Source organism: Lontra canadensis, unplaced genomic scaffold, assembly GCF_010015895.1.
Source record: "Lontra canadensis isolate GAN:19392208 unplaced genomic scaffold, GSC_riverotter_1.0 scaffold17, whole genome shotgun sequence".
NCBI lineage: Eukaryota > Metazoa > Chordata > Mammalia > Carnivora > Mustelidae > Lontra > Lontra canadensis.
Window position 1 is genome coordinate 5338751 of NW_022631011.1, and position 21429 is coordinate 5360179.

The following is a 21429-nucleotide window of genomic DNA, read 5'->3' on the forward strand; positions in this document are numbered from 1 at the left end:
CTAGCACTTACTATATCAAACAAAATTACAGATATTATCTGCATTGTAATCATTTTGGAAGGGAGTACCTACGTTTTTGCTTTACAGAATTAGGTTCCAATCATATACATTAGAGATCCATCACAATTACCTTAAATAGTGTAGCTGTTTCTGGGATTATTCCTCTAATTTTCACCTGAGGTTCTAAAGGCAATGGGATAAGTTCCACATCTGACAAGTTCATCTTTTCATTGTCTCCAAGCAATGCCTGTAGTCTCTCATTCTAAGAGAACAAATCAGAAAGAACTGATTACATTAAAATGAAAAAGAAGTTTATAAACAGATGATGAAGACATAAAGACTACTCCTATTAACTTAAATTGTCTCCAAAGCACCATAAATGTAACACAAAGCAGACAGTGAACCCCTAAGAGACAAGCACTCACACTCGGAATCTGCCTGACGAGAGCAGTGGCACACTTCAAGAGGAGTGACTTGACTGTGAAGAGCTAGATTTACACAAGGTTAGGCAATACATTTCTCTTGCTGCAACTGAGAATACGGAATACGCTCATGACAGATTTTAAAACTCCATTTCTGTTTTCCAAGGATGTGTGAAGCCACAAAGAGAAACTCATTCATTTGAAGCTTAATTTTTTTTTTTGAGCTTAGCTTAATTTTATATGATGAAATATTAAGCAAGAATTTCAGTATGTTGCTCCAGGGCATATTTCAGGTTTAAAAAGTAAACAATTCACTTGGAGGAACTTGAACCCTACATTTTACTGTTCATTGGATCTGTCTGATCAACTTTTCCTAAGAATATTATCATTTATTTCCTTCAGCTCACATGCATACTGCCACTGAGTCAAGAATTCAGAAACTGAAAACTTCAAGTCACATGGCTTTGTCATGTAGCAGCATCTATACTGCATAGATCAAGTCGTTCCAGTCAATTTCAAAAGAACAATCCACTTGAAAGCTTCGAGAGTGTTGCACTTTTTTTAACAGGTGTGTTTGTTCTTTAAAGGGGAAAACCTGACTGCCGATCCTAGCAACATAAAGCACTTCAACTGTAAAGCTACTGAGAGGATGCGGTGTCACAGGAGCAAACTCTGCAATCAGTAAGGTGGAAATTCAGAAAAATCATGTTCCCGGGACCACTAAGACAGTCAGATTCTTCACCTCCAGTAATATTCCAATTCTTCCTCTGAACTGCAGAAAGTCCAAGTTAAGGTCAACTGAAAACCGGTACAAACTTTACACAGCCCTTATAAAAATCAGTAAATCTACTCCCTAACCCAATGATGATCAGATATACAAATATGAAGTAACGTCAATTAACGTGAATTTCAAGTTATCCTATCATGACCAATTTCTAATTGATGTACTAATAAACAATAAAATAACCAGAAAACAGATCAAAGAAGGGTGAGAAATCCAGCCACTTCTCACCACATCCACTGCTCTAAGCCCTGGGCTCTAAGCTGCCCTCACTTCTCAGCTTGAATACTACAGTAGCCTCCTGACGGCTCTTCTTCTTCAACTTTGCCTCTTACAGTCTCTTATCAAAAACAACTAGGGTCGGTTTTTTTGCTGCTAAAACCAAAGTCTGGTCATGTCACTCTCTTCTTCCAAACCACCCACAAGCTTCTATGTGAACTCAGTGTTTAAGTTAAAGTCCTCGTGATGGCTTACAAGGATATATACTCCAATTCCCTCTTATCTCTGTCCTCAGCCCTTCTCTCCTACTACTCACCCCCCCGCCCATTCTCCCTCCACTCCAGATACACTGGGCTTCCTCCTAGTTCACAAATATGTCATGCACACAACACACATATGCTCTCACATCAGGCTTCTGTCCTTGCTATTCCTCTAGCTGGAATAGTCTTCTCTAGATATGCCCATGGCTTGCTCCCTCACCTACTTCAGGTCTTTGTCCAAATGTCAACTTCCCAGTGAGGCCTTCCTGACCACGCTACTGAGAGGTAAAACACTGCCTTACTACTCAAACCCAGCACTTCCTGCTTCCTGTTTCTGCTTTATTTTTCTCCAGAGTATACAACAGTATCTACTCTATATTTCACTCACTTCTTATATTTAATTTCTCCTCAAAAGCTCCCTTAAGAACAGAATTTTTTTAAAGATTTTATTTATTTATTTGACAGAGAGATCACAAGTAGGCAGAGAGGCAGGCAGAGAGAGAGAAGGAAGGAGGCTCCCCGCCGGGCAGAGAGCCCAGCACGGAGCTCGATCCCAAGACCCTGAGATCATGACCCGAGCTGAAGGCAGAGGCTTAACCCACTGAGCCACCCAGGCACCCCAAGAACAGAATTTTTATATTCACTGCTGTATCCCCAGAACCTGAAGAAGTATTTGGATGCAGTAGGCATGCAATACATTTTTACAAACAAATAAATGATTGTCACCTAAAGAATCAAAAAGTGAAAAGAGGATATTTAACATTTAAAATGAAAGCTTTAACTAAAATTTTTTAAAAGATTTAATTTATTTATTTGAGAGAAAGAGAGAGCTCATGCCCATGAGCGGGGGGAAGGGGAAGAGGGAGAGGGACAGCTAGACTCAATCCCAAGACCCTGAGATCATAATCTGAGCCAAAGGCAGACACTTAACTTACTGAGCCACCTAAGCACCCTAATTAAATTTTTAGAAAGTACTGATGGAAATGCATTTTTATTGAACTCCAATATCTAGACTCAGAGACCTCTTTCAGCAGAATTCTTCCTAAACTAGAGGTCAATACAGGAAAACACTATTGCAAAAACTTTATCATTTGTTTTACCCATGTTACTAATAACTCACAGATAATGTTCCCATATATCTAATGCTGTTGCATTCACCATGACATATTTCTCCCAAACTCATTACGGAAATGGGGGGATGGAAAAGCGCTACATGTAATTTCGAATTCTTAGCAGTAGTGAATTCATCGTTACTAGTAATAACACAAATAACAGTAGTAGACAGCCATCTTGGCATTTCTCCATGGTGCCAGGGCTTGTTTCTAATAAATCTACATGAACAAAATTGTCTTTTAACACATCATTTAAAAAAAAAAATGTCTGAAAATATCTTTAGCCCAAAGATTGAGACTATATTTAGGACTGTCTGGTTTAAAACAGGATGTGTGGCAGAAACAAAATTTATTTTGGAAAGCTTTAAGTGATACCTTAAATGGGTATGCAGCTAAAACTGAGGTGTAGCCAGATTCCTGTGAGTGACAAATAGAAGAGCGTGCCACACAAACACAAACTGGTTTAAACACATGCCCACACTGACAGTCGCAGGGACCGCACTGCTGCAGGTGGGTGTGTGGGATCACACTGCTTCCTCACACAGGCACCTATGGGGAGAGGGGCTCCAGAATGAAAAGCAGTAGGGATTTAGTTATTTAACCATGGTTTCTGATTTTTTTCACAGCAATGACAAGAAAAGCCATCTCAATAAAAATGTGTTTCTCTTCAGCCTATTTTCTCCTTCTTAACTTTGTGAACATTATTTTTTGCACATACATCTAGTAGTATTTCTCTTTAGACCTGATCCCCTGCCTTTGAGCTCCTGACTCCATTTTTCACTTTTTTTTCTCTCCACTTTTCTCTCACAAGTCTGGAGAAGAACAGTAAAATGTGTTGTGCTCTTTCACAAAGGTCACCAAGAAAGATCTGCCTATGGCGGGATTAGTTAAAGAGAAGATATCAAGTGAATTCTTTATACCATTTGGACTAATGATGAGGGAGAATGACATATGAAGAACAGATACTCAGCAAGCAGAAGCCTTATTTGAGAGAAAGATCCAAGTCCTAGCCATTAGAACAGAAGCAAAACCAGTGCTGTTACTAACAATTAATTGTGCCACCCTGGGCAAGTCACATTTATTCTCTCAGAGTAATTCCAGTCTCCATGATCTGCAGAGGTTCTTTCTGCAACAAATACATTATATACTAAGATGCTAAAATTTTAAAATGAGACCCAATAAAGCATTATAGATTAATAATGCAGACTTAGAATGCCTGGGACCAAATCCCAACTGTGATACTTACTAGCTGAAGACGCTGGACAAATTACTTAACCCCTCGAACCCTCATACACTTGGTGAGAATGCAAAATGGTGCAGCCACTCTGGAAAACAGTATGGAGGTTCCTCAAAACCTTAAAAGTAGAACTACCCTATGACCCAACAACTGCACTACTAGGTATTTATCTAAAGGATACAAATATAGTGATTCAAAGGGGCACAAGCATCCCAATGTTTATAGCATCAATACCCACAATAGCCAAAATATGTAAAGAGCCCAGATGTCCATCAACAGCTGAATGGATAAAGAAGATATGGTATATGTGTGTATACACACACACACACACACACACACATACTAAGTCATCAAAAAGAATGAAATCTTGCCATCTGCAAAGTGGATGAAACTAGAGGTTATTAGGCTCAGCAAAATAAGTCAATCAGAGAAAAACAAATACCGTATGATTTCACTCACATGTGGAATTTAAGAATCAAAACAGATGAACACAGGGAAGGGAAGGAAAAATAAGATGGAAATAGAGAGTGAGGCAAACCATAAGAGACACTGAACTCTAGGAAACAAACTGAGGGTTGCTGGAGGGAAGGTGGGTCAGGGGATAGAGTAACTGGGTGATTGGCATTAAGGAGAGCACCTGATGTAATGAGCATCGGGTGTTACATGCAGCTGATGAATTACTAAATTCTACTTCTGAAACTAATAATACAGTATATGTTCACTAAACTGAATTTAAATAAAGAATTTTCAAAACATTACTTAACCTCTTTCCCACTTTTTTTTATAATTGAGATAATAGCATCTAACTTCCAGAGTTGTTGTGAGGACTAAATCAATATACATATATGTACATACACAAATTCATAAAACAGGATCCTGTATGTAATCAGTGCTTGTAAGCTTTCCTATTGCTATAATTACATAAGAATTTCATAAAATATATCAACCCAGAGAGACAGTACCAAAATTCAGTATTTATGATACTGAAACATCATTAGTAATAAACAAAAAGCAAAGCCCATAGGTTTACCTTTTTCTTACGATTTCCGCTTTCACGCTGCACTGCCTTCATTAGATGCACCAACCGATCTACAAACGTCTGCTGTGCAGCCAGCAAAGAACGCATAACTCTGACAGACTTATCACCCTGAAGGGATTCAAAGGAAAGGAAAATTAGTTCTGTGTAGCATAATGATCAGGGTTTCTTTAATAGCATGGATGATCTTTATTTATTCTTCTAATAGCTACAAACTTCAATACAAAGTGAAATTGAAAAAGATTAATTATCTTGATTCAGAGATAATGAGAAAGCTGCTGGCTTATTTAAACACTGCCAACTCTTCCACAGTTGAAAACTATCTGAGCCTTCAGCAAATACTGATCAAAAACAGCACTTTTTTTTCACATACAACCATGAGATAAGAGAATTCGTTCACCCAAAATGCATTCATTCATTCACTCAATAAATATCTGGAAGCCTATGACGTCTTCAGAAATGCACTAGGCGTATGGCAGAAACAATATCATCTTCAAGGAACTAAAAAATCTACTGGAAAAAAAAGGAAAGGCATTCTCAAATAGTACCATAATGCATGCTTGCTTAGTAAAATATAAGTCATAAAAATCAAATGCCATAAAGTCTTATGCAGTGAATTCCCAGTTCATAAAATATTATAAAATACATTTTCTCACTTAATCTTCCCAATTACACTGGTAAGAGTGGCTAGGCAACTGTTATTATCCTCATTTCAAAGGCGAGGAAATTTAAGCTCAGAGAAAATGAAATTTCTTCACAGGATAACAAAAACTGTAAATGCAGAATTGAGGTTAGAAGAGAAGACCAACTACTTTATTTGCCAACAGGTGAATGCAGAGAAGCTCTGAGCTCTGAGAACTACAGAAAAGTTTAGTCTCCAAGATTTCAATAAGATGAGATTTAAAGTAGTAAAAACATGAAACATGTTTATCTGCAGTTGCAGATAAAAGATGCTATGAAGTTAATTATTTCTGTAGCAAATCACAGATCAGTGCAGTGAGGGTCCTCACTACCCATGCACCCTCCGCTGGCTGAACTGTGCCACAGCACTTTAAGAATCACAAGAAAAAATGGTTTTACATAAGATTCTAAAAACTGTTTAAGAAGCAAAATATGTGACGTCGTAAGTACCTGCAATATGACCATTGTCAGATTTCTGAAAATGTAACTAGTCTTGATAAACAAAATGAGAGGGAAGAAATAAAAGAGCAAAGCTTTGGAATTTGTTCCATATATAGGTTTATTTCATTAAATAAGAGGTCAACAAACTTCCTATAAAGGGTCAAGGAATAAATACTTTAGGTCTTGTTGGCCATACAGTTTCCATTTCAATTATTCAACCACTACTGCAGTACATAAGTGGCCATCAATATGTGAAAACAAATGAATATGATCATGTTCAATAAAATTTTATGTAGGAATTCTGATATTTGACTTTCATATAACTTTCATACGTCACAAGATATTCTTCTTCTTCTTCTTCTTCTTCTTCTTTTTTTAACCATTTAAAACATAAAAATCACTCTTAGCTCATGGGACATAACAAAACATGCAACAGGCCAGATCTGGCCCATGCCTGGTGTTTTTGCCAACCCCCATACAAAATGGTTACCTTCAACAATGCTTGGCTGAATCGTCTCATTACATTCAAGTACATCTCATGGGTCTTCGGGTCTCTTTGCTGAGTGTCTTGATCTTCACATTCCACAATCACATACCTTAAAAATTATGTTTAGTCATTCATAAGAGGTGAAACAAGAGTCAGATTCATTTTGTAAATATTTCTACTTTTCCACTCAATCAGGCTAGTTCACATTTGCAAAAATAAATAAATGGAAGTAATGAAACATATTTTTCATCACTCTTTTAAAAGTGAAAAATTAGGGCACACACACAATCATTTATAAAAGGTAAATTAATAATAATAGTGCCTTACTTTGTATAATATCCTAGAGTCTCTAAAAAGTTTGGGATCAAAACAAGCATTTTCTCCTAATACGTTATGAGGTACATACAGCATTACCATATTCAGAAATCATCTAAGCTCACATATCTACCAAGTAACTCACAAATAATATTTTCAAAATCTATGTAGTCCTTCTGTACAGCTCTCTTATTCTGAGAACTTCACTGAAGCTACTTCTCATTAATATACCTCTGCAAAATGAATACAATTTTAAATTTATTTTTTCCCATCCAATCTCCCCATATCTCAAAAATCCATATGTAATCTCCCATTTGTGTATCATAAAATTGTCGTTTTAGAGGGTTAAAGAAATTTTAAATATATTCTTAAACCTGGACTGCTTCTACAAGTACCAAATCTTATAGGCAAGGATTTGAATTAGATCATAGAGACCAATGTTCTCTAACTGTTCTGATAGCATCAAGCCATACTAACAAACATATTTTCTATCACAACTCAGGACACACTGCCACATGTGTGCACTCTATCACAACTCAGGACACACTGCCACATGTGTGCACACAGATGCCCCCAAACAAAAAAGCTTCACAAGACAATATTCTATGTTAATATTTGCTACTCTCTTTTATTTCATTTTTCTTTAAATAATACTAGATTGTGAGCCTGTAAATTGATTTCAGTGGATCACAACATGTAGTTTGAAAAACACAGATCTATCTAGACCAACTTGCTTATTTCATCAATAATGAAACTTAAGAGGGGTTGTGTCTTGGCCACAGCACAATAATTAGTTGACTGTAGACCTGAAATCAGAGCCCAGGACTCTGGGGCTCCTGGGTCAGAACCCTTTCTGTCTTGCTAAGCTTACCCTCACCCTGTTTTATCTTTAAAAATCACATGAAACTTTTCAACTCCCTAATCTGATAATGCTTTTCAAATCTCAAGTCACAGCCACTTAATTATTTTCTTTTATATTATTTCTGGGAAAAAGTTTAGTGCGCCAGTAGAAGGTGATGTTTGTAAGAGCAGAAAGCTTACCTGCCTTGTTTACACTATACCCTCAGCACCTCCAGGCCTGGCTCCTAACACTTAATAGGCTATTGCGGAATTAATGAATGACTCAAATCTCACAGATCTAGCCATTATCTCAATGCTGATAATTCTCAAATATGAATATATATCACTTTAGTCATACCAAAAGTCTGACTTTGCATTTCTTCACATGTCCTTTTACATTCAGCCATCCTAATTTTCAAGCAGTATATTCCTTAAGACACTTTCATTTTTACCTGAACCTGTGTAATACTGAACTTAACACATTATATGAGTTATTTTTCAATCTCTATCGAATCTACCAATATTCCAGTCATTTGGACTGGGAATCCCACTGTAGCAGGGTTTGCAAACTCAAGTTTTCTCAAAAATCAGGTAGGAAACATAAATGTTTAAATCACCTGAATACAAAAAAAAAGAGAGGCGAGGCAGTAGCCAGACCAGAGAACATAAGCTCTACCCAAAATCAACACTGGCACTTTGTGTTTCATTTGTGGTCCACGCATGTAGAGCTAAGCCTAGCTCCCATTCCCTTGCTTCAAACATCTATACTCAATTAGTCACCAGACTGTGTTGACTTTTTCTTCCCTATAAAATGCCTCTTACCATGGTTCTATACTACTAGCCAGTCCCATCTGCAATCAACCAGCAGATAACCTGTTACCTGGCCTCTCCAACTATAACAAGAAACCTGTTATTGCTCAATAAAATCATCCTAATTTTTTTTTCTTTAAACTATCTTCATAATGTCCCACCTCTACTAACACCAATGATTCTCTTATCTATCAGTTTAACATAGATTTCGTGGCCCCAGCATTGGATTCAAACTTCCACTATCCTCAATTTATACACACACACTGCAGTCAGGTCAGGCCCCTAACCACTCCTAGTATATGCATCCACTTGGAACTTTTGCTCAGGTTGCAATGATGGTCAGAAATACCTTCCCATCTCCTACTCACCCTTCAAGTACAGGAGACATTTTATCTCTTCTAGGAAGTCCCTCCTTCTCTGACTTCCTAGAAGAAGCTTAGCAGACAACTTGTGTTGAAGTTACCAAACTGTTTCACGTGTTTAACTCTTTAGTTCCCCTCATATGTTAAAAAGAAACTGATGCCACAGGCCACATCTTAAAATTTTGCAATAGCCCCTGACATACCCATAACAGTCTTATACACAGAAATATTTTAAGGGCTCATAAAAGTAAAAGCCTTCCTCTTGACTTCCCACTACAAAGGTTTACCATGATACTAGCAGCTGTTTAAAGCCCTAGAGTTGTATAGCCTAGAATTCTCTGTAAAGTAGAAAGAAGAACTGAACCATGACATTATTTCTACCATATCATGCTCCCAACAGGAGTTCTAAGTCAAAATTTCAAGAAGGCATTCTTGAATCTTAAATCAAGAAAGCGTTCTAGAGGGGTACCTGGGTGGCTCGGCTAGTTAAGCATCCAGCTCTTCATTTCGGCTCAGATCATGATCTCAGCGTTGTGAGATCAAGCCCTGCATCAGGCTCCACACTGGGCATGGAATCTGCTTAAGATTCTCTATCTCCCTTTCTCCCCACTCTCTGAAGGGAAGGAATGGAGGAAGGAAGTGTGGATGGAAGGAAGGAAGGAAGGCCGGAAGGAAGGAAGGAAGGAAGGAAGGAAGGAAGGAAGGAATATATGACTATTTAAAATAAAGTTAATTAGGGGCGCCTGGGTGGCTCAGTGGGTTAAAGCCTCTGCCTTTGGCTCAGGTCATGATCCCAGGGTCCTGGGATCGAGCCCTGCATGGGGCTCTCTGCTCAGAGGGGAGCCTGCTTCCCCGCCTCTCTCTGTGCCTGCCTCTCTGCCTACTTGTGATCTCCATCTGTCAAATAAATAAATAAACACTTTAAAAAAAAAAAAACAGAAATAGGGGCGCCTGGGTGGCTCAGTGGGTTAAAGCCGCTGCCTTCAGATTGGGTCATGGTCTCAGGGTCCTGGGATCGAGCCCCACGTCAGGCTCGCCACTCAGCGGGGAGCCTGCTTCCCTTCCTCTCTCTCTGCCTGCCTCTCTGCCTACTTGTGATCTCTGTCTGTCAAATAAATAAATAAAAATCTAAAAATAATAATAATAATAATTTAATTAAAATTAAATAAAAATTAAAAATTCAGTTTTCAATCACACACTTTATATTTCAGTCACTTAGTAGCCATATGTGCAGCATTATGGATAATTTCCATCACTGCAGAAAGTTTCATCAGACAGCTCTATTCTAGATGAATAAGCTAAGAACAGTTAAGAGAAACTCTTATTTCCTAGTTGCGGTATTCCAGAATGTTTGGTCATTTCAGGATACCACCTAGGAATGTTAAATAGACAGTGATTCTAAACAATGAAACTGTCAATATACAGTCCTATTCAAATCCTATTCAGACCTTTCCATCCTTTAAAGTCCTTGACTATCTCCATTACCTTAGTATATTGTCCTTTTCTATGTTTACACAGAAATTCAGTTCTAAATGGGTAATAGAGATGACCAGAACATACAGGCTCCACTGCTTTTGTTCAGGTCTCCCTGAATGACCATGAAGTTAACACAATGGTCACAGCTATTTCCTATGACTGAGGGTCTATACTGATGCTCATGATAAAGGTCAAAAAATCTTCCAAGCCAAAGTTCTGCTGCATAAAGAAAAGTCCATCTAAAAATACAAATGACAACGTCATCTCCAAATATGAAGGACAAATTTAGAACAAGACTAAAAGACCTAGATTTGAATCATTTCTGAATTCTCAGTTCACAGCAGTAAGTAGATTCTACAAAGCACTCTAAGATATTCCCTTGAAACCTATCATCTTCAAGTAGAAATGAGACAGAACTGTCCAGGTACCCATTGTAAGAGGACTGCAGTGGGCTACCTGCTTCCTGGCAATTCCATTTTGTGGGGTAAATAACCTTTATTACCTTGAAAGGTCTTAAAAGTTATAGAAAAACATGTCAAAGCATCCAAAGTTTACTTTCAATTTCAACATACTGGAACAGCTATAAAAATAAAAAACTGGAACGATTTATAGATCCTGATGCCCAACACTTTACAGATTGGAGACTATAACTCCCCTCTGTGGCTTAAAAGGTTGACACTCTTCATTTTAAAAGGATTGTCTGCACAACTATAGGCCCCTAAGGATTCAACTATAGCAGAAACCCCATTTAAATCACTGGAAAGGGAACAAATGAAAAGGGAAATTCAAAGGTTCAGAAAGAAACAGCACAATCAATTAAAATGTTTATTTTAATGCTTTTGTTATAATAAAAACACTCTTAGAATGAGAGCCCTTTAAATTGTTACACTTGATTAATATTTTTATACTACTCTGTCCATGTTCAAAGGAAGCGAATGATCATTTTAGGCCAACTACTGAAATTATTTTCTATATTTTCACCAGACACTCACAAAAGCAGTGTCTACCAATGTCAGAAGCCCACATCAATAGTTTTTTCTCCCCATGAGTATTTCTGAATATGTAATATGCAGACTGTAAATACAGGAAAAGCAATTACTCCTCAGAGAAGGAGTAGACATAGCACATGCTATTGCTTCAATGAATCAGAGATATTGCGGGAAAACACAAATCAAATCTAAGTTTGATGGAATGCTTATAAGACTGGGAGTTGGAGCTGCACTTTGTTTACTGTCTATGGAGAAAACAAAGCACTCTTTCTGAATGGAAACTGTTGCCTTGCTGGAAATTGCTCATCTATTAGGTTTCCTACTGTTTAGCTGCTTTCAGAATGGTTTTAAAACTCTTACCTACTTGAAATAAGAGATCAAAGGTTCTATCACAACTAATTTCAGATTTTACAATGAAATCTCTTCTACAGTCAAATCTGAAAAATACATAATTTTAAAACACCACATAATCAGTATATGCACACAGAGCTCCTACAGTAGTGACTACTCTAGACTATAAATTCTGAGCCAGAGAAAACTTTTCATGAATATTGCAAGAAAATAAAAATACCTATAAAGGAATTCTCAGAAAATGATTTTTAAAAATATAAAATCTTAATTTTAAAATACTAAGAAGTTCACCCCAAAACTCGGCAACATGCTTAGTGCTATATTTTTTTAATTTCCTTTTAAATATTTACTTAAATGTTCATGAGTAAATATTCCATAACACCAGTGAATAGACATACACTTACGAATTCAGACTGGAATATGGAGAACATTAGGAAGCAAGAAATTACATTAAAAGGAAATAGTAGCTATGTGGTACTATGAGAATTGCCAAGTAAACTTTTCAAAGTAAAAAGAGTGATTAACAACTAATCAAACATTCTATGGGTCTTTTTCAAGGACAGACTGATATTTACTGTGAGGGTAATGTAGTTTTATGAATATTATATTAAACTGCTAAAATAAAGAGGTACTTTTCTTGCCATTACCAGGACCAAGAGGAAAAAAAAAAAAATACAGATTCCAAAATGACAGATTTAGTTAAGACTGTTGATAGCAGTTTTCTTCATTATAAAGGGAACCATAAAGGTTGAAACTAAATAATTACTTATTGTGCATGTACATAATAGACAGCTGTGTTTGTTAAAAGACCCTCTGATTTAGTTACATATTTCTTGGCTACATGGGCAGTATCCAGAAAAATGTTATGTTTGGAGAGTGGGAGAATGAAATTAACACTTGATTTGACCTGTAGGACAGTTTTCTAAAACTCAGTCTAAAACAAGACAGTTCTTTGATTAATTTCTTCATGAAAAGCAAAATGCCTCAAATGAGCTTTCAGAATGTGTATCTATCTATTCATTTCTATTGTTAAGTAAATCCAATAAATCAGGCAGTATTTTAGATCAGAAACAATTTCCACAGTTAAACACTATCAAGTATGTTGTACGTTTAAAAATGTTTCCAAATGTACAGAGGCTTCAGGTAGCAATTGACCAGCTGGCTCAGCTCTTCACCTGCTCTACAAAACTAGAGGAGGCTCTCTTGTCTAGTGTTTAATCCTAGTACTTTCTCTTATTGAACCAAAAATATTGCTCATTGTGGCTTAAGCTAACTTGTCCTTTACCCTTAAATATTCTGTGACAGATAAAGGGAGCTGAGCCAGGCTTCGTATTACTTGTGTCTCAGGAAGTCAGTCAGCCTTTCTATGGTCTTAGTTGCTCTTCCCTCCGCCTCACTCAGGAAACCTTCTCATGTAAAACAGAGACACTTCTACATGCCCCATTTAACTTCATGAGGACAAGGGAGAAGAGGTCACTGAAAGTACTCTGAAAATAGCAAAGTGCTAAATAAACGATCTAATTCTGAGATTCCAAGTTCACCTACATCATGCCTCTGCCTCAGTTTCCTCATCTATGAGAGAAGTACCTTCAAATTCCAGCTTCCTGTTTTTGCATGACTCCAATACTGTGGTAAACACTGTGAAAACACACACTGCTGAAAGATTGTGAGGAATCATACTTACACTACTTAAATAGCATAAGAGGCAAATAGATATCAAACTGTAAAACCTATTACCTTACCCAGTTTTATCTTGGATCCTGGAAAGTCAGTGAAGGGAAGAGAAACCACAGTGCTAACAAGCATTTCCATGAACACAGTGGTAAAGAAATATAGCCAGATAGATGTAAATACTACATTCAGTATTTTGATGACTTCTCATACCTTATTTTAAATTACCTTTATGTTTATAGTATGAGAGAAAATAGTCCTAACCAGTACAGAAAATAAAAAAAGAAAGTTATTTCACATACCAGTATAAATAATTAGCCAGTGTTGAGTTTTTGCAGGCCCTTGATATCAAGAAGGTGCAGAGATCTTGCTGAAAGAATTAAAAGAAATGTATATTTATTACCATCTGCTATTAACAAAGGGAAAAGAAAAGAGTCTACATTTGTCTATCAGTTTTCATATATGTATCTCTTGTCACAGATCAGATTTTTACACATCCATCTATCTCTCCATACTTACATCCAATATTTATTCTAAATTAGGCACTACATGAGAGGCTAACGACACCATGGTTCAAAGAGATACTTGCCCTACTGAAGTTTAACATTTAATGGGGAAGAGAGACATCAAAGAAATTCATGGAAATAATTTAGATCGGGAGGTCACAAAAGGCAGCGATGGGAATGTGATATTAGGCAAGACCAAAATGACACTATGGACAGAGGCCCTAAACTTGACTGTTCAAGAAATTTTAAAAAGGCCCACTGTAGCTAAAATACGGTGAACATGAAAGTAAAGGAGGCTAAAAAGGTAGGCAAAGCGCAATTGTGCAAGACCTTTAAGGTCACACTATTGAGTATGGATTTTGTTTGCAAAGCAATGGATACTGAACAAAAGATCTTAAGAGGAGAGTGAGATGATCTGATTTCCATTTTATGAAAACGACTCCAGCAGCTCTGAGAAGTAGAGGCCTGAGATCAGTTAGAGGGCTATTACAGGAGTCTACAAAAGTGAACCCGGGGAACAGAGAAGGAGAGAAAAAGACAGATTTTTTAAAACATTTGGGAAGTATAATTAGTAAGACTTGCTGATGTTAAAGGAGGGAGGAAGGAAAGAAAGGAATTGAGAGCAACTCCTAAATTTATGGATTTAGCAAATGGGCTGATTCGCTATGTCATGGATGGAAAATTCCAACTGAGGAACAGGCTGGAGTGTGGGGAGAGAGTTGTATTTTGAAATATTAACTTCGAAATGCCTGTCAGTTATACAATGGAGATCAAGTAGGGTTTGGGATATATGAATTTAGAACTCAGATGAGAGAAATGTGCAAGACATATAAATTTGAGTTTATCAGTGCAGCCTTGGGCAAGAGTATAAATTGAGAATAGAAGAGGACCTTGAGGAACATTAAGATGTCAGGCCACAAAGAAAGTGCTGACAAAGGAAACTGAGAAGGCACAGCCAGAGAGCTGGGGAGGAAAACACAGGCCTTACGGTAACTTCTTAACCAGGAGAAGAGTCCTTCAAGAAGGGAGCCATTTACTTTGCTGAATACTGCAAAGAGGAACTGAGTATACATAATTGCAAACATTAAAGTCATTTCCTACTTTAGCAAAATAAGTTTTCAGTTAACAATGGGAGGAAAAGGCCCGAATGATGTGGCTTGAAGACTGGCGGGGGGGGAAGAAGAATCAGTATGTACGAACAACTCCTTTTAGAAGACTGATCTTATTTAAAGGAAGTAAGAAAATAAGGTGCTATTTCAAAGGATGTGGTGTCAAGGGAGAATTTTTGTTTTGTTTTGTTACGTTTCTGAATTTTATTTGAATATTTCTACCAGGAGAAGAGAGTGTATCTTTGAGGACAGTTATATTTCTTCTGTATAAGAAAACGGAAGGAAAGAATGAAAAAGGATTAGGTTCCCATCTGGTGATGGGAAACAGACCATTCTTACCTAGTGACTTCTATTTGTTTCCATTAGTATGAAGCAGGGCATGAAGGACAGAACAGAAAAAGTACGACAGAGTCAATACAGAGCAGGGAGAGCAATCCACCCAGAGAAATATGAGATGGCACACAGTGTTGAGTATCCCCCTGATGTCTACGATCATGAATTTACAGTGATGCCAACATGCTAGGCTATGTGCTTCCTTCAGCAATAGTCAGGCATAGAACAATTAGGTAATTCATTAGGCTTATCAAGGGCTGAGATTTCACCAGGGGAACTGAAAGTGCTTATAAAAGAATGATAATAAAGCTGAGCCATGGGATTAAAGCTATATTCAGAGGAAAGCAAATACTGAAGGGGGCTGATGAACAAAGAAAGGGTTAGAGATCAATGGATTAGAACTTTCTATGTGGTGGGGGTATTTCAGAAAATAAGCTAAAGTAATAAAAGGTTATTATCACAAAGCATATTTGCCAGTGCTTTCAGAAGTGGCAAGAATCTTATCTCTAATTTTAAGGCTAAAACCTTAGCACTAGATTTTAAATGTGAAACATTTAAAAGCCCAGTAGGGAGATGGCCTCAATCAGAAAGCCATTGTAATGAATCCATGAATTTAATGGGTAGAATCTAAGCCTAAAGTTTATCTTTGACTTTATGAGAAGGATATTACACTTTTATATAATTTTATATATGTTATATATATTTAAATAGAAAACACAGATAGCATTTGATACTATTTTTTATTAAAGAACTATTTATAGAGCATAGACAGGGAAGAATTAAATGTAAAAACATTGGGGCACCTGGGTGGCTCAGTCATTAAGTCTGAGCGTCTGCCTTCAGCTCAGATCATGACCCCAGCATCCTGGGATCGAGCCCCACGTCAGCAGGGAGTCTGCTTCTCCCTCTCCTACTCTCCCTGCTTATGGTCCCTCTCTCACTGTCAAATAAATAAAATCTTTAAAAATAATAATTAAAAAAAATGTAAAACACCTGTGAAGGGAGCCTGGGTGGTTCAGTCGATTGAGTATCTGACTTTACCTCAAGTCACAATCTCAGGGTCCTTGGATTGAATCCCATGTCAGGCTCCCCACACAGCAGGAAGTCTATTTCTCCCTCTCCCTTTGCCTCTCCCCCTACTCATGCTCTCTCTTTCTCTCTAATAAATATATAAAATCTTAAAAAAAAAAATATGTGAAACAAGAAACACGTAATATAAATTTTTAGACTCAATTTGGGTGAACAATTTTTAAAACTTTAAAACAACCAGAAGGAAAAAAATATGCTTTAGGAAATAAGAAAATGATATCATATTGAAGGTAAGAGATATAAAAATAAATGGTAAAACCTCTAAATAGTTACTGATCGTATACAATAATATTATCTAATTAGGGAGTTAAATAAGCTAGAATTAAGTCACTGTGTAAAAGTGACATACAAGTAGAGAGGTATACTGTTTTGGCAAAGGAGAATACGTCTTACACCAAATTTAAAGGATGGATGTTAAAATACCTAGCATAGCCAATAAAAGAATTGATAGAGACAATATAACCTCCAAGCCGAGGAGAGAGACAAAGCATAGGGAGGGGATCCAGGCAAATACAGGCAAGAGAAAAATAGATAAGAATAGAAAGTACCACCATTTATGATGATGAAATCAATCCAAGTATAGCTCTAATCACAATAAAAATGAGGAAGAAGTTTGGTTAAAAGAGAACAGTGCTGGGGCACCTGGGTGGCTCAGTTAGTAAGGGTCAACCTTTGGCTCAGATCATGATCCAGGGTCCTGGGATGAGCCCCACATCAGGCTTCCTGCTCAGTGGGGAGACTGCTTCTCCTCTTCCCTCTGCCCCTTCCCCTTTCTGTGCCCACACTCTCGTGCTCTCTGTCTCAAATAAATAAAATCTTAAAAAAAAAAAAAAGACAACAATGTTACACTGTATTAAAGATAAAGCTAATATATAAGGAGATAGAGATATATATATGTGTGTGTATATATACACACATATATATATATATAATATATAAGAGATAACCTACATATAAGGCCCTAGAAATACTGAAATGAAAGGACTAAAAAGTTGGGGCGCCTAGATGGCTCAGTGGGTTAAGCCTCTGCCTTCGGCTCATGTCAGGATCTCAGGATCCGGGGATCAAGCCCCACATCAGGCTCTCTGCTCAGCAGGAAGCCTGCTTCTTCCTCTCTCTCTGCCTGCCTCTCTGCCTACTTGTGATATCTCTCTCTGTCAAATAAACAAAATCTTCAAAAAAAAAAAAAAAAAGGACTAAAAAGTATACCAATGTATACTAACCAAGACAAAATTCTATTACTATCAGACAAAATAGACTTTAATGCAAAAAATATGAGTCAATATATTATACTAATAAACAGTGATAAAAGATTCAATTTACTTGAATGCACCTAATAAAATAGTTTCAAAATATTTAAAGCAAACATCAACAGAAAAAGGAGGAGAAACCGACAATTCCACCATCATACAGGGGGAATTTTACCCTAATTCTTAAGAGATCAAGCACAGAAAAAAATATCAGGAAAGGGTTCATTAATACAACGAATGAGCTTGCCCTAGTGACATATGTACAATGTTGTACCCCAAAACTGGGGAATATATCTTCTTTTCAAGAATCCAGGGAATTTATGGAAAATGACCACATCTGAGCAATGAGACTTGAGTGTCTACCTTCTTTCTAATATTTGGCCACACATGGAGTTTTAGTGCTTTCCTAAAACTCCAAGAACAGGGAAAGGAAAGGAGGAGAAAGCAAGCCAATCCTCAGGTGTCAGAGATGAGACAAGAATGTTGGTATCTACAGTGATAAGCAGGGGAATTTCAGCTTGGTCAGATACCACCTGATTATCTCCAAACACTGAACTGTTTACAGGTCTCTTAAAGGCGATGACTGCTTATACAACATTATTACTCTGCTAGGGACAGTGGGGGGGAAAGTACTCAAAATGCATCCCAGTGCTTTCTCCGATAGCTTGAATTACTTAAACCCTTTATAGAACTATTCAGCTGAGAAAAGGCAAAATGGCTTAATCGTTGAGTAATAACAGGTTCAACAGTCACAAGAGAAAAGTAAGAAATAAATAAAAACTATTTTTTACTTTTAGTCTAAAAGCTCTGAGTCACACTGTGTAAAACTGTATTCTGAATATAACATTCAGAATCCAATCACTTCAAATAATCTTCAATGTAAACTACCCTAGTTGAAGCCACCAACAAGTCTCACATAGATTATTTCAACAACTTCCAGGTAAAAGCCATTTGATAACATGGCCTCCAAGACCCTGCTTGACTCCTACTCTCTCTGAATCATTCTTTTACCATGCTCCCTTCTGCAGCTCCCCAGAGCCAGGCATCCTCTGCTGTTTCTCACACTTAAGCTCTGGTCCTCAGTCCTCTATATTTGCTGTTCCCTCTGCCTAATATACTCCTTTCCCTAGACCACTCACATGGTTATTCCCTCACCTATATCACCTTTACAAAAGATGTCACTTTTCCAGGGAGGCCTTCCCTGACCACTTTTCAAAAATGCAACTATCTAACCCTACCCAATACCCCCATCAACCTCTGGTTTATTTTTCTCCTTAGAAAAGATATCATTATGTCTTCTACAATATATAAATATTATTGACTACTACTATCAGCACAAACACTAGAATGTAAGCTCCAGGAAGACAAAGATTTTGACCATTTTGTTCTCTACCTCCAGCACCTTGAATATTTCTGGCAAATAATAAGAGCTTAAAACATATGTGCCAAAGAATGAATTACTGAATCAGTATATTCATACCTTAGACTTGAAAAGGTAAAACAATTAAACTTGAGCTGAATGTCTTAAAGAGCTCCTTTAAGGATTCTATGACCCTGTAATTTAAAATTCTTTTTTCAATATTTTCTCTTGTATCAAGAGGTAGGCAGATATTAAATTCTGGTTAACAGTTAGTGATAAAAGCAAGAGTCATTCAGTCATCAACATTAACTTCTAAAATTTGACTAAAAGCAATACATATATATATATTTTTTTTTTTTTAAATCAACTTTACCTTCTAGTATCAAAGCATATATTATTTGTTTTCAACATCAGAGGTGAGAAAGGTTCTCAAATTAGAAGTCTTAGGGAGAAATTCAAGAACATACTCTATCAGCTTCTGCAAATGTACTTCCAAATGTATCTCTCAGAGTAGTAATAGCCTATTTGACCTGTACACTCAAAAATCAGTCTAATTTTTTAGAAAGCTTTCACTTAATTTTTCTCTATGAGTTAAAAACAGCTACTTAGTATATAATCTCTAGTATGAAAGTCATACATTTTCTACAGTGTAATCACAAACACCAACAATTACAGTAATGTTCATAAATTTGCTAACAATAAATATTCTGAGTTTCCTTAATAAAATATTTAAGCCCAGTTTATTTTCATATTGCATATTAATCCATTTATATGCCCAAAGCACAAATAAAATGCCTTGAATGAAGATCATGGCACTTTTTGCTGAGAGGAGAAGTCATAAACATGTATCATAAAACAAGTTATTTAATAAAGTTGTAATATTTAGTTTATTAATCAAAATCAATTTTTAAAGACCAAGATAAAATGTTTATCTGTTAAGACAGCTCCTTCAGGAAACTTGAGAACTTCGTACTCACCTCTAGATTTTCGCCATCTGAACTATCCTTTGTTTTAGCTGCAGGAGGAGGAGAAGACACTGGAGGAAGAGGGCTGGTTATAATTTGGGAGCTGAAAAGATAAAGGAGATATCATTGATATGTCAAAAATTCTGTGTGTAAGAGAAGATACACATTTTTTTTTTAGCACAGTTTACCTCAGTTGTATCTGATTAAAGCATCACTTCTAAAGCATGTTCTGTGCAACACTAGAGTCACATTATGGCCTAGAAAAAGTCTACGATCAAAATATATGGATAAAAAGCCTCTTGGAAGATTTTTGTGCAACCTGGTATGTTACAGGTTTTTGATAAGTACTGCAGTTTTTTTTTTAAAGCCCATTTTAATTTAAACCAGCATCTCCCAAACATATCTGGCCATAAGACCATCCCATCTCTTTTATCTTTTTAAAAAACATAAACTAGTGACCAGAAAACCATAATTTGGGAAATACCAGATTACATTTCACATGTTATTATAAAATCTTAAAAGACTTCTAGTAAAATATTTTTGATGGCATAAGGGAGGAGGAAGGTAAATAAGCAAGTATGACTAGAGAATGAAGTCCTCCAATGTATGGTGGGAGACAAAGTAATGGGGTATCTTTTCTTAAAAACAGAAAATATAAAGTAGCCTAGAGAAGAAAAAAATGGTATTTCCCATTTTTCAGTTCTTCATCAAATGAAATACAGATGATAAAAAACAGCAGCATCATAATCATAATGAAATATTCAGAAATAAAACTGAGCTCATGTGATAATTATAATAGTTGGAGTAATTCAGGAAACCTGAATTCTAAACCTCATCTGTCATTAACAAATCTCATGACCTTCACAACACAATTTTTTTTATTATTGAGCCTCAGGTTTCTCACCTAAAGGTTCCTATTTATCTCTAATTTTAAAACTTCATGAAAAACAAAATGGCAATACATAAACAACATGAGCTTTGGAGTCAACTCTACCATTTGCAGGATAGAAGACTCTGGACAATTAACCTCTTGTTCAGTCCTCCATCTCTAAATTAGGGATATGAACACCTACTTGAGAGGATTAGTAAAATGAGTTAATGTATGTGTACCACCTCAAAGTGTTTGCTACAGAGGTGTGAGTTAATTGCTGTTATTATTGTTAACAGCTTTTAATTCATGTATCATGATATTTTTTCATTGTAACTACTAAAAAGATGAAAACTAGCCAATAAAACGTACAATAAAATATTTGAGCCCACTAACATGCCTCATCCTCTTTATTTTTGCTTGAACAATAATAGTAGCTAACCCTCAGCAGTATCCTAA

At 36.6% G+C, this 21429-nt stretch overlaps 1 protein-coding gene across 5 annotated transcripts in view; it reads right to left on the bottom strand.

Moving 5' to 3' along the window:
* The window catches only part of PIK3C3 (phosphatidylinositol 3-kinase catalytic subunit type 3), a 150160-nt gene that overhangs the window by 57275 nt on the left and 71456 nt on the right, over positions 1 to 21429 (bottom strand). For all 5 annotated transcript variants that reach the window (XR_004382908.1, XR_004382907.1, XM_032859515.1 and 2 more), the window contains exons 12-16: positions 20115 to 20205; positions 13793 to 13860; positions 6680 to 6785; positions 5062 to 5178; positions 131 to 262 (exon numbers count right to left, since the gene is read on the bottom strand). Coding sequence is in view for 3 of the 5 variants with exons in the window: in XM_032859515.1 (XP_032715406.1) it covers positions 131 to 262; positions 5062 to 5178; positions 6680 to 6785; positions 13793 to 13860; positions 20115 to 20205 (514 nt within the window). In the remaining 2 variants the exon portion in view is untranslated. The remainder of the gene's footprint in view (positions 1 to 130; positions 263 to 5061; positions 5179 to 6679; positions 6786 to 13792; positions 13861 to 20114; positions 20206 to 21429) is intronic.